The sequence below is a fragment of the Ruditapes philippinarum genome, unplaced genomic scaffold (genome assembly GCF_026571515.1).
Source record: "Ruditapes philippinarum isolate M1 unplaced genomic scaffold, ASM2657151v2 ctg370_1_1_1_1, whole genome shotgun sequence".
NCBI classification, from domain to species: Eukaryota; Metazoa; Mollusca; class Bivalvia; order Venerida; family Veneridae; genus Ruditapes; species Ruditapes philippinarum.
The window spans coordinates 220293-234893 of NW_026852008.1; the positions used below are offsets into that span (position 1 = coordinate 220293).

At 33.8% G+C, this 14601-nt stretch overlaps 1 protein-coding gene across 1 annotated transcript in view; it reads right to left on the bottom strand.

Annotated features, from left to right (window-relative positions):
• The window catches only part of LOC132746503 (serine/threonine-protein kinase SMG1-like), a 64141-nt gene extending 59212 nt beyond the window's left edge, over nt 1–4929 (bottom strand). The window contains 1 exon segment of the mRNA XM_060735689.1: nt 4417–4929. Within this exon segment, the coding sequence (XP_060591672.1) occupies nt 4417–4816 (400 nt within the window). The 5' untranslated portion in view covers nt 4817–4929.
• Nucleotides 4930–14601: the final 9672 nt, after the last annotated feature.

The following is a 14601-nucleotide window of genomic DNA, read 5'->3' on the forward strand; positions in this document are numbered from 1 at the left end:
TTATTGAATTACTCTGTAATAAGTCCAGAAAGACAAGGAAAAGAAACAAAGGGCAATAACTTTATAAATACTGAAGATGGAGTTATAGTTCTTGTGCACTGCACTTCCTCTTATTGTGCTTGACCATTGTATGAATTTGTTTTGAAGTCCAACCAGTATGTTTTAAGTTATGCTCCGGACAAGGAAAAGTATCACAGGGCAGTAACTCTGTATTTTGTCAAAATGGAGTTATGGCTCTTGTGCACTGCACTTCCTTTTAATTTCCTTGACAACTGTATGAAGTTGTATTGAATTTCAAACAGTAGTTTTCAAATTATGCTCTAGACAAGGAAAAGTAACAAAGGGCAGTAACTCTGTAATAAGTCAAGATGGAGTTATGGTTCTTGTGCACTGCACTTCCTCTCAATGTGCTTGACCATTGTATTAAGTTATAATGAATTCCAACAATTAGTCTTCAAGTTATGGTCCGGACAAAAGAAAGCAATGGAAAAGTAACAAAGGGCAATAACTCTGTAATTACTTTAGATAGAGTAATGGTTTTTGTGCACTGCACTTCCCCTTATTGTGTTTGACAATTGTATGAAGTTGTTTTGAATTCCAACCAGTAGTTTTCAAGTTATGCCCCGGACAAGGAAAAGTAACAAAGGGCAATAACTCTGTAATTACTTTAGATAGAGTTATGGTTCTTGTGCACTGCACTTCCCCTTATTGTGCTTGACAATTGTATGAAGTTGTTTTGAATTCCATCCAGTAGTTTTCAAGTTATGCCCCGGACAAGGAAAAGTAACAAAGGGCAATAACTCTGTAATAAGTCAAGATGGAGTTATGGTTCTTGTGCACTGCACTTCCTCTCAATGTGCTTGACCATTGTATTAAGTTATAATGAATTTCAACAATTAGTCTTCAAGTTATGGTCCGGGCAAAAGAAAGCAATGGAAAAGTAACAAAGGGCAATATCTCTGTAATTACTTTAGATAGAGTTATGGTTCTTGTGCACTGCACTTCCCCTTATTGTGTTTGACAATTGTATGAAGTTGTTTTGAATTCCAACTAGTAGTTTTCAAGTTATGCCCCGGACAAGGAAAAGAAACAAAAGGCAATAACTCTGTAATTAGTCAAGATAGAGTTATGGTTCTTGTGCACTGCACTTCCTCTCAATGTGCTTGACCATTGTATGTAGTTATATTGAATTCCAAACATTAGTCTTCAAGTTATGGTCCGCACAAAAGAAAGGAATGGAAAAGTAACAAAGGGCAATAACTCTGTAATTACTTTAGATAGAGTTATGGTTCTTGTGCACTGCACTTCCCCTTATTGTGTTTGACAATTGTATGAAGTTGTTTTGAATTCCAACCCGTAGTTTTCAAGTTATGCCACGGACAAGGAAAAGTAACAAAGGGCAATAACTCTGTAATTAGTCAAGATAGAGTTATGGTTCTTGTGCACTGCACTTCCTCTCAATGTGCTTGACCATTGTGTGTAGTTATATTGAATTCCAATCATTAGTCTTCAAGTTATGCTCCGTAGGAAAATGCAACGGACGTCTGGACCGACCGACCGCCCAACTGGGTAACTCCTGTATACCCCCCCAAACTTCGTTTTTGGGGGAATAAAGATACAACGGGGGGTGCCAGAAGGGGGATGTGCCCCCTTGTGTTTGGGGGGTTTGAAGGGGGGCGGCAGTGCCCCTCATCGCCAAGAAAATTTTGGACTTGTGAGAGGCTAAAAATGCCCCCTAAATCATAAGGTAATGTGTACTAACGCTGAAAAGCATTTGACTCTATCTCAATCCATTGAGAAGTTGCAGTACATTAAAATTGATTTTGATGGAAAAAATAGTGATTTTTGGCCATTTTGAGATGTCCCCTCGTTGCCATGGTAACAGAAAATTCAAGTCTGAGCATGTTGTTGCAAAGGCAATGGTCCAGTCAACATTTGTGCCAAGTTTGATTAGTATTAAAGCAGTTTTTATAGTTTTATAGCAATTTGAACTTGTAATGGGAGACTTTCAATGAAAACAGCCATTTTTCACAAAATGCTCATGAAGTAATGGGTTAATATTGCCATTTTTAGATAAGCATATTTGTGTGCATCACAGATATGAAGACTTTTAGATTATCATACATGTAAGTCAAAGGCTTTTTTGCTCTCAATATAATGAATATTCACTAGAAGGAGAAAATTGAAAATAAATTGCAATTTAAACTTATTTATTTATAACATTACTTATGGGGATTTCTTTCTATTTTTTTTTCAGAACAAAAATAAATGACATACTATAAATAAACAATTTGGAAAGCCAACTGATATGAAATGATAAATCTTCTATAAATAGAAATTAGGTATGAACTGTTTCTAAAAATAGAAACTAATACAAAATCTTTTGAAAAACTTATTTTGCACTTCTATATATACATTGTATTAATTCTACTTTAGAATGTATAACTTTTTACTGCAAGTTAAGTTTTAAATATGAAAGAAAAACTAAAATCTACTTCAATAAAAGAAACATTTTTAAATTACAATTTCAAAATATGATCATACTATTAAGTTTACCTTTATAATGGTTTAATGGGGTTAAATTTTAAATAACAGATCATCATTTATGTGATTTAGCAATCTTATTTATATAATATTAATAACTTGATATAGAGAATAGTTCATCTCCAATTTTTCTGTCATTTTAAAAACAGATGTACAGGTGTAAACTGTAAATGGTAACATGAAATTATGTACTGACATCTTTTGAATATTTTGAAAGGTAAACACTTTTATGTGGTGAACAGCATAAATATTCAATTTATTTCAAAGACAGTTTAGGGATTGTAATGTCTTGCTTCCATGTTCATTGCAAGAGAAAATTTGGACAAAATTAAAAATGGAATAAAGTCAATAAAAACCTTTGGTGACTACTTTAACTGCTTTAATAAAACCTTTATATCTGCCTGAAACAAAGTTACAATATAATGAACTTATCAATATTATAACCATGCCACAGCCCAATGCCAGTAGGGAAATAGCTGGGAATTCAACAATCAGATTTTAAAAAACCTTCATATAGGCCCCACCCTTAAGAAACAGTCAGTTTATGTATATAAAAAAAAATTAACAAAAAGTCCTGTTGTGTGATATGTACCAACACTTGCTTTTTTTTTTGAGAAAAGAAAAACAAACCAAGGCATGGATCCAGAATTATAAAATTGTTCCACTTTAAATAAAACAAATTATGTTTTGAAATGGAGCAAATCGTTTAAGTTTTAATATTGATAACCTACAGAAAAAAATGACCAAAGATTTCATTTTAATTTACACAAATATACCAAAAGAAACATATAGATTCAATCAATTAATGTTTGGACCATTCATATTTTCAGGCAGAGTGAATCTGAACTAATCTGGGACAAATGATCTCAATGTTGGAGCAAAACATTATATACACATATATCCAAATAAAGATGCCTTTCTTTTTACTTTTCAGCAAACCGGGTGAAATGGAGAGAGACAAAGCGACTATTTCGCCCAAGTCGCCTAAAAATGTGTCCCCTGTACAGAAGAGCTATATGTCAATCTCAAAACATTAATCTTTATCAATTCTGATCTGACAGTGTGACATCTGACACAGACAAGAAGTAAAAACTCTGCTCATTTCCTGTCCTTTGATGCAATTGGGTTGGCCACAGCAGTCAGCCTTGAGGCCTTCAAAGGAGGACTAGTCATGGGGCCCTAAAATGCTGAAGTTGATTTTACTTTTAACCTGTTCTGCCTTTAAACTTGCGCAGCATTTATTCGTCACACAACACTTTGTACATACACCCTGTATGTAAATACCCTAGAGCAAGTTATGTACAGAAGAAGAACCTGACTGGAGCATTTATGCATTAATCTAATATACTACACACACAATTACCAATGCATCAACATTTCATGGTTCAGAACTATTCACTTGTTAGGGGAGAAGATGTGTAAGCGGCCGGACAGCTCAGTCTGCAAAGCTGCGGAACGGTATTCCGAGGATCCTGGGTTTGAGTCCCAGTCAGGCTGTGACATTTGGCGCCAAACGTGGGCCCGTGACTGCTTATAGCTCAGAGTTCAATTAGCAATGCTCTGTAGCTTTGTGAAATTCGAGGACGAATTTCAATATTTTGATGAAGTATGTCACAGTTCAAAAGTGTTTCTATTTAGGGGAGAAGATGTGTAAGCGGCCGGATATCTCAGTTGGTAGAGCCGCGGACCGGTATTCTGAGGGTTCCAGGTTCGAGTCCCGGTCAGGCTGCACATTTTTCTCACCCTTTGACAAACTTTACTTCCTATTCATACTTCTTAGTAATGTTGGTTTTAGGGGCCCTTGGCTTTAATTCATGATCAAGGTATAAGAATTAAGATACTTAATGTTATAATAAGAAATAATTGACACACCTGAACTTTTCTTTAAGTCACTTTCCTTTCTGTATGAGCCTGAGTTTATTGGACCTCTTGAGTCTCTACGAAATTGTTTATTTGGGCTTGATCTCCTGTCATCATCCCTGCGGCCCCTACCACCAGGACTGGGTCTATACCCGTTGACACCTCTATAGGGCGGTCTATCTCTTGACTCATATTTTCTGTCATTAAAATATTTATCATTTTTAACCTTCTCTGATTTTGAATCAGCAGAAGTTGATTTTTGACCCGAGTTTTCAACCATTTTTGTTGTCCTACTTGCGTTTTCAGCTATGTTTTGGGTGGCATTCCCCTCCGTTTTCGTGTCCGTCTTCTCCTTCGTTGCATCGTTTCTTTCTTCTGAATTATCTTTTAAACCATCGGACGCTTCATTCATTCCCAGTTTTTATATCAACTATGCATAATTAACAGTTTTATTATGACACTGAGTTACACTTTCGCCATTTTCGGAGTAACCGATGTTTCATTTGGAAAACCTCGGCCCTAAGATTGTATATTTCCTGTACCTATACCGGATACCGTACCTATACCGGATAATGACGTCTATTTAGTAATGAACAATTCATTTGTTGCTGAGTATTGAAACCTTTAATCCTTTCTATAATGTCTGCCATCGAAGATTTTAAAAGGATCATATAAAGCATCCGAGCCTAATGGGCTATCCTTTATTGTGACAGTAGATCACATTGACTGATGTCATCGTATTAATTAATAATACTGTAATGATTATTCTGCCGTTTTTAAAATACTTTTAAACTGAATAAAATTGGTATTTTTGTTACCCTCTTATTATATATAATATATTATAACATTTATGGTAACTTTATAGACAACAATATAAATGTGCTAATAGCCTAATAGTTTTAAGTAAATTTCTGTGCTCTTAGTTATTATGTTTCTGGTTTGTTGTACTCTTATCTGTTATTTTTCCAGATTGTAACCTATGTATTAATTAACTTATGTCATACTCCATACTTAAATTTATTTCTATAAATTTTATGAAATGATATTTTATTGATTAAACTGTTATTTGCTATATGTATACTTATGTTTATTTAAATATTTTGAATAACAAATCACCTTTTATGTAATTTAGCAATCTTATTTATATTATAACTTGACACAGAGTACAATTCATCTCCCCTTTTCTGTCATTTAAACAAAAGATAGTGTTAATGGTAGCATGAAATTATTTACTAATATTATGATTCTGAATATATCTAATGATGACATTGTAAGACACAAAGAATAAATAGAGGATATTCAAGTTTTTTCTATAAATACAGGATTCATTTTCATAGAGTTTTATGAAAATACATATTTCATAGTTTCGTAGCCACGAGTGAAATATGATAATTTTCATACCACAAGAGGAAAATAAATCCTGTATTTATAGAAAAAAAACTTGAATTTTCTGTTTATTATATACATTATTCTCATTTTTGACATTACTGGATGAAGGTCTTTTCCTTAAATTTTGTGTATACTGGCAGAATTTAGAAAAAAATAGTCCGGCAAGATACCAGTGAAAATACGGAAAATATGTTTCACTGCAGTGAATTATAAATTTTTACAGTGAAAATACGGAAAATGAAAATGCGCAATTCATGTCTCAATATTTCATTTATGAATAAATAATAAACATGTTTCTTTTTTACATAAAGGCTCCCAAATGTACAGTGATAGGGAGTATAGCAGATGCTTGTAATTAATTCTTCTAAGGTATCACCCTATTTCCAGATTTAAGTTATAGAGGATATTTGTTTGTTTGTGTGTAAGATGAAATTTTATTTCATCGAGTGGGCTTTAAAAACAGTATTCTCACGAGTGGCGTAGCCACGAGTGAGAATACTGTTTTTAAAGTTCACGAGATGAAATAAAATTACATCTTACACAACAAACAAACAAATTTTCTTTTTATTTTATGCTAAAAAACAAGTTTAAACGAAATTTCCATAATATTAACATAAATATATATAATATTAAAATCTTTTTCCCCATTGAGAGCCCCATTTCGTGCGAATTTCTCATTAAAAACAAGAAGTCTTGAGCTGAAAAATAAGTCCAACAATCAACATTAAATGACAGTGATATTATTTATTTTGTTTAAAAAATATGAATGATCGCTTGTTTTAATAATAAAAACAAACAATTCGTGTAGGAGAAAATTCCAACCATCCATCCATATTTCTGTTACCTACTGCGAATTTATATTAGACCTGGCTTTGTTAAATGTAAGCGGCAGCCATTTTTTAAAGTTGTGTATTTCACGGGAGGAAAATAATTTTGTGTTTGATTCAGAGGGATAATCATTTGGAATTGTTAGTCATACACCTTTTTAAAAGAAAGAAAACATATTTGAGGATTGAAACAGACAAAAATTAAGTGTTGACAGATGTGAAAACATGAAAAAAGCAGCTATGAAAATGGAAGACTTGGAACTTGCTCGGAACGCTGGGTTGGTTTACTTGTTCTACGAGCTGTAGCTGTCATTGCTTTTCAATTTTTCATAAAGCATACGGCAGTTATTACTCGTAGGATACTTTAATATGCCCAAATGTCATCAAGAGCAGTTTGCATGTGGAAGGAATGTATTTTTCAGACTGTAAAAAAATATGAAACAAAAAATTTAGAGACGAAATTGGTGATTGGAATTTGAATGAATAGAAGTAAGTTTTCTTCTTTTTATTACTTTTGACGTTTAAGGTATTTATCAATTTCAGCTTTCCTTTTTCTTTAAACAGCCTGACATTGTCTGAATTGTCAGCAAAAATAAAATTGAGGTACCACATGAGGAAAATTTTAAAAAAGTAGTTTCGTCATTGAAAAAAGTGAAATTATATTTTGATAATTTTCACTGTGAAATTACCAAATATAATTTTCACGGATAAATCAGTAATCCACTGAAAAGCATAAAATAAAATCTAATAATCCTCCTTATATTAAGTAATTTTGTAAGTTGCCCAAAATAACAGCTTGACGTGCCTCAACGTAGCTTTGACGCTGAAGATGCATGCATAGTCATGTCAAGATCTTTATTTCAATATCTCTCAAAAAGATTCAGACAAACTCTTGACAGACCTAAATTCAAGACGGCATGGAACAATATATATAGTTAAATAAAGTTGAGGTATTCTATACTTGATTTGTATGTAAGTTCGAAAGAAAAGAACAGTATTACTTCCCTTTCATTATTATATTAAATAGGAGAAATAACTCTTTCTTTCTTGGGTAAAAAGTACGACATAATTGTCTCCAATGTAGAAAATAATGTTGGGCATAGATTTTGTTCAAACCTGTATTTTGACTAAGTGAACATTTGTGATCAAACGTTAAAAAAGAACTGAGACAAGCCTACTAAACAAATATGTATCCTTTCTGATAAAAGACGTATTATTGCAACTGAATTGCCCTATCTACATAATAGTACATATATTATGGAATGTTTTTCCTTTCAGGAAACGTATCTTGGCCGATACTCTTCTTATTAATGCAGAGCTTTCTATGTGATAAGACAATGACCTCTGCGCAAAAAGCGCTTTGAGGGAAATAAAAAACAACAATTAAAACAACAGCAAATTATTCTTCCTAACCTTCGTCTACTTAGTGTCTATGAGCTAAATATTTAAAATACAAGTGCGTTATGCTTGTCAAGTTGGTCAAAGAATTTGAGAACAATATTATTAGCCTTATGATGTTTTCAAAGGTTTCAAACTTGCCAATATTGTTAGGTATCAACAATTAAACAATGTCTCATTAAAGAACATGCTGTTGTGTGTAAATTTTGTGTACCGAATGTCATTAAACTGAGAAATAATTATTATTACTGTTTAATCTTTAACCTGCTCAATTTCTCTGAAAACAATGTATAGCTTACTCGACATCATTGATTCCAGCACATTTAGTGTTTAAATTTGAGTACCGCTCAAGCCGGTGCTAGGAGCCGTGAGGCATATTGTATCCCTCACTGTACAGACTCAATCTAGCCGAGTCTGCAATTTTCATTTAATTTTGTTGTTTTTAATGCCTCAGAGGGATCACCCTTTTCCCAGATTTTTATACATACTTCGCAACAGCAGGTGTCAAGTGCTGTGTTGCAGTCGTAAAAAGTTGCCCCTTACTTTACTTCAGTGTTGTTATGTTATTCTGGTCCTTCGGAATCATTGATTCCAGCATATTAAGTGTTCAAATTTAAGTATCGCTCAAGGCGGTGCTAGGGGGCGTGAGGGATGTTACATCTTTTCATTATCCTATATGTATAGACTGAAACCGAGTGAAAATTTTAATGTAATTTTGTTGTTTTTAAACGCTTCCGAGTGATCATTGATTGATTGATATCTATGTTAAATGAAGGTCCGTCTGCACAAAAACAGCTTCGTCAAGTACGGATTCCGGATATATCATCAGTCATGCCCATAAAGTGTTCATTTTGAAACACAAAGCGGCGATAATTTACCTCATGAGTATTAGTCTAAGCTTTGAATTTTGAGCCAAAAGTAGGTCATTGTTCGGCGACCAATGAGAACCTAAAAGTACAGTAACCTGAGACAATATGAAAAGGGGAAAGTATCACTGAAAAAGAAAGGGCTGTTGTGCCAGCTAGGGGGTCTGTCTTCTAAGACGTCTCTCCCTGTGGTTTCCTTGTCCGCTCTGCCTATTTTGTAGGGCCACATCGTCAACTGAGTCGTAGGTTGTGATAGAAGCTTGAAGGGGTAGTTTGGCCTCCAGAACCTACCTTATATGTACAACAACAGTCAACGTGTCATTGGTGATGAATCAGCCAAGCTCCTGTAAGGCCACATGTGTCACAAATCACATTCGTCACAATTGTGAAGAATGAGATCACATTCGTCACAAAATTTTGTGATGCATGTGATCCAATGTTTTTAGACAATCACATTCGTCACGAGTTTAAAATCACAAATGTCACAAATTTGAGATAAATATTGTTTTCTTCAATGCTTTTCACTGAGTCACAAACGTCACAAATTTTTAGGACTGAAATCAATTATTGGAACTAAAACTACAGACATTTTTATCCCCTCCCCCGCTGATGAAATCGGGAGTGATGGGACTGTTTTTAGCGTGTTCGTCCGCCTGTCAGTCCAGATTTAGTTTCCGCACTATCCGGCCATTGATTAGTTATTATACACTGTATATGGAATCATTTCGTTTCCACGCTATTTTTTCAGCAACTTCTGGATGGATATCGATGCTGCAACTTTGTAGGAACCTTCATTCACAAACCAGTTGCACATATAACCAGCATATCTCCATTTCTTTTTAAAAACAGACTTATTGCCCCTTGTTGTTGTTGTTATTTATAAAACACTGTATATAGAACTATTGCTTTTTTCTGCGCTCTAGGAATTTCAACGAAATTTAGTTTTAATATAAAGAGGAGATGCGCATCTCGAAAAAATCTCGACGGGACACTAAAGGATTTGGTCCGACTTGAGGGTACGGTCGCTTATATGGGCTTTCCGGCGGCGACTTTAGATAAACACACAAACAAACAAACAAGATGTGCATATCATCATCATCATCATCATCATCATCAGTATTTCCCGTTTGGCCGTTTAATACAGAGTTATGATCCATAATTTATTATCATTTTATTGTTATCATAGAAAAGCTTTTTTAAAACCCTTTCTTCAAAAATCGTGATTTTTTAAAAAAAACTTTGTGGGTACATCTTACCGGGGAATGTTTATTGCGGCATTACCCAATTTAAGACCTGGTTGCTTAATTTCAGTCAGATAACTTAAGTATTTTATGTCTTCAAAGTTAAATAAACTAATTTTAATTTTGTGGAACCTTAAACAAAAAGGGGATGTGCATTTTCGCCCTGAGACCTTGAGTGATATGGGCCCTGATAATTTATGCTTTAACCGACTATTTCCCCGGAGTCTTTATTCGAAATGTATCCTGCAATTGTTTAATTTTCAATCAGTATATGATGCTGTCGGCGGTAAACATTAATTCATTCTAAATGACATATTTCTCGATTCAAATGTCCGTAATTTTGTAAGATTGTTGACAATGAGACCGCAAAAAGAAATATAAATAAATAAGGATTATTTTGCTTGCAGCGTTAACGTTTGCCGTCATATTGTTTTACGCGCGCGTAGTCTCCGCGCTTCAGTAGTAAACGGTCTCTAAAAGCCACTTTTTCAAAAGGCACATAAAATAAAAAGAAAATGTGTTTGCTTTTCGTGAATATGAACTATATCTCACATCGAAGTGAGAAAATGTTCATATTTTCACTCGCGCTACGCGCTCGTGATACATATTTCATTTTTTTTCTCACTTCTCAGTGAAATATATTTCATATTCACTCAAAACAAACAAATATCCTCTATAAAATTCACTAAACACCGTCTTTGAAACTATCTAATCATAAAAGGCGAAAAAAGCTAAGACGCGTCGAAACGATAAAGCGGCCCCGCCACAAAGACACGATCTGTTTAAACGAAATTAACTATATTATTATTTACTAGTGGAATAGATATGGAAAGTTCCACTAGAGCGTCTGCAAGCAATTGGCACAGACTTGCAAAATCGTCTCAGGAAAGAAGGTTCCTAGATGTCAAAAATGTCATACTCTTTAATTGAACCAAGATTCCTGAAAGTCTGCGGAAGTCAAAAGTCTGTCAGACCAAAAAAGGTTCATTGATGTCAAAAGGTCCTAATCTCTAATTAGATATCCTGAAAGTCAACGGGGGTCTCAGCTACTTCCCAAACAATCATATATGGTCTCATTGGTGTAAATATGGTCACATAATTTGTACTGAAACTAAGATTAAGTCTGTGAGATTCCTTTAGACTGTCGCTGTATGGTGGGAAGAAATTTGAGGGTTCACAGAGGTAAAAGATCACTTCCAGTTGAAGTCTGATACTATGCGTGCATTGTCACCAAAATTTTTTTGAAGGTTTCGAGAACGTAAGACGACTTGATAGCAATACCATTACGACAATGCGACAGTTCTATGAAGACAATACAATGCCGACGATACGATATTGCAACAAGTTAGTACGATGGCGATAATGCAATGGTGGTGAAAAGATATTGGTATCGTGATGTCGACATCACAATATCGATTTATTGCATTGTCGCCCTTGTACTATCGCACTGATATAACCACGATTGTCCTTATGATATTCCGTGTATCACATATTGAAAAATAAACTTGTGACATTTGTGATTCGCCTGTTTAAAAATTCTCAATTTTGCTTGTGACGTTTGTGATTGGCATTTTTACCCGATTTTGGTCAATCACATTCGTCACAAAAGTCATTTGTGACGAATGTGATCACATTCGTCACAAATTCATAAAAACTTGTGACGAATGTGATTTGTGACACATGTGGCCTAACAAAGCTCCAAATCTTCTGCCGATGCCCTGTGCCTTCTCTACAACGTGTGCGTATCGAGGGAAAGAGAGTTTTTCAGTTTTTATACTTTACAACAGTAGGTGTCCAGTACCATGTGGCAGCTGTGAAAAGTTGCTCCGTACTGCACTTCAGTGTTGTTATAATATTTTCTGGTCCTTCAGGATCATTGATTCTTGCACTTTAATTGAGAACCTCTCAAGTCGGTTCTAGGGGACGTGAGGAATGTTGCACTTTTTCATTATCCTTTTTGTACAGACTCAATCGAACCAAGTCTGCAATTTTCATGTATTTTTGTTTTTTTATTGCCTCCGAGGGATCACCCCCTTTTCCAGATTTTTATTAGATACAAATGTACAACTTATTCCATGTGCTGCAGTGTTTTACATTCTTTATTATACCTATGTTCCTGACAAATAGTAGAACAGGTATTACTTGATATACAAATTAATCACCTAAAATGAATTTATTTATTTGATCAAGTTGCGTTTTATGTATTTAATTTAGATTAAAATGGCAATAAAGACATATTTGTAACAACTGCATAAACAAGAGAAAATTTCTCTGTTGAACCTTAAATACATTTTATGCGTGTATTCTTAATCAGGTGCCGAAGATCACAAGCTGAAGTCAAGGGGAGTTACCAAAAGATTATAAAAATAAAGAAGAAAAAACAACAAAAAGTGTATACATGGTATTAGTATCAAGTAAAAACTTGGAGTGTTCTAGATTTCATATTGAACATTCTTTTTATTTTATTTTCTTTTCTCCTTAGATATATTGAAATTAGAGTAAGTGACGTCAACTTTGGAGCAGTAGAATGTCAATATTTTGCAATACATTGGACAATTTGGAATGAGATTGTATTTTTCGTGCGTTAGCTATTAGTCATCCGATTGGATTTCCAAAACTCGCAAGTCATATAGCAACATATTTGTTTACTTTCTGGTCATTTTAAAGTTAATTTGAGTTTGGAATGCAAGCCATGTTAACAATTTTAACATATTCCATGTCAAATGGCCATAATTTTGATAACACTGTTCATTTTGTTAATACAAATGACGAACGTTTTTTGTTTTTTGTTTTTTTTTGGGTTTTTTTTTTGAAGAAAAATAAAAGCTTCCAAAACACTTCTTCATACCCTTTTGTTTGTGCATGCATGTGCGCGCGCGTGTGTGTTTTTGTGTTTTCATTTTATTTATTTACTTTCATGTTATCCTCAGAAAGTCAGAAATTACCAATTTTTCTTTATTTCAAAACTTATAAGGCGAGTAGTCCCGACTGCAGGTTGGTGTAAGTATCCTTTATTCCTGATACTTATTCCTCTTGAATAATGATTCGTTTAACGACGTCATTTTTTTAACTTTGATTTAGACAATATTTCTGTGTTTCTAATATAATAAGTCACGAGGTTTTTAATAGTAACTGGAAGTAAAATAAAACATTCTTAATAAGTCGTGATTTTGAAGGAGACATCTTCTCAGGTGTCTGTAAGAGAAATGAATAAATGATAATAATAATAAAAATAATAATAAAAAAAATCATATCAGTTAAAGGTCGATATTTTCATATTCATTTTAGGGTACAATCTCACAAAAGCTGACAAAAATATAACAAACGGAAACCCGCCCCCATACAACTAAGGCTCATTTTAGATGTGATTGATTTTGACATATAGCTCATCAGAAAATATTTTGTAATATTAAATGGCTTAACTGTCCATTGATATAAATCATTTACATAAACGAACAAAAAGAAACCCTGTCCTTTGAGTATATACTTCTTAAGAAAAGAGCGTCTAATTAGACTAGCAGACGACAACCCAGGTAATCACGTAAAGCTGTCACCGAGGAGATGATCCTTTTGTTTTTAGCTCGCAAGATATGTTAATGGAAGTTCGTGTTTGCAGAGATAAACAACTGTCTAAGATTTCGAAACTAATGGGCCAAGTGGATAAAGGTTATATCAATACCAGACGACTTAATGGACATGGTGCGTTAAGTTCTGCTCACACAAGATGAACTTCGCAGTAACTCTCCTTTACAGATGGTCGTATTAGTTTAGCACATGTGTTGTCTCAGACTCGCCACAATATAGGATCTCCCTTATGTTATATTTTCTTGAAATTTCTATAACAAAAAATATGGTTGAAGGCTTTGAAAATATATGCATTACACGACAAATTTCGCCGTCTACTTAGCTTCAGCGTTTACAAAAGTAAATGAGTAAAAACATACATATTCTTGTATGTAAATGTGATACATTTGTGCAATAGTTCTCGGACGAGTGTTTGTGAAAATTACATTAAATTATGCCATTAACGATTAAAAATGCACGAGGTATGGTAGTGTGTGTTTTATATACAATGTACATTATTGTAATTTTTTATATAAAATGTAGAACAAAATGCTCTCAAAATAATGTAAATTTATTTTTGAGACTCTCTTGAGTATCGAAAGTAGTTGCTTTTTGTATAGTAACGGCGAACTGAGAAAATATTTGTTTGAAGATTCTAATACATACTTTGTTTCTTTCAAAGATATATTTTCCAGACAACAAGTCAAATTAATAAGATGCATTAGTTATATTGCTTATGGTCCAAGATTGGCAAAATTTGAAATATTTTAGGTCTATGGCATTGTATAATTTCACTAAATATGATTTCACTAAAACCCAGCAGAATAAGGAATTAAAAACGGCACATAAATGACTTATAGACACGTGATTACCTTGGAAGTTTTTTCAAGGAAAGAATAGATATTCTTAGTT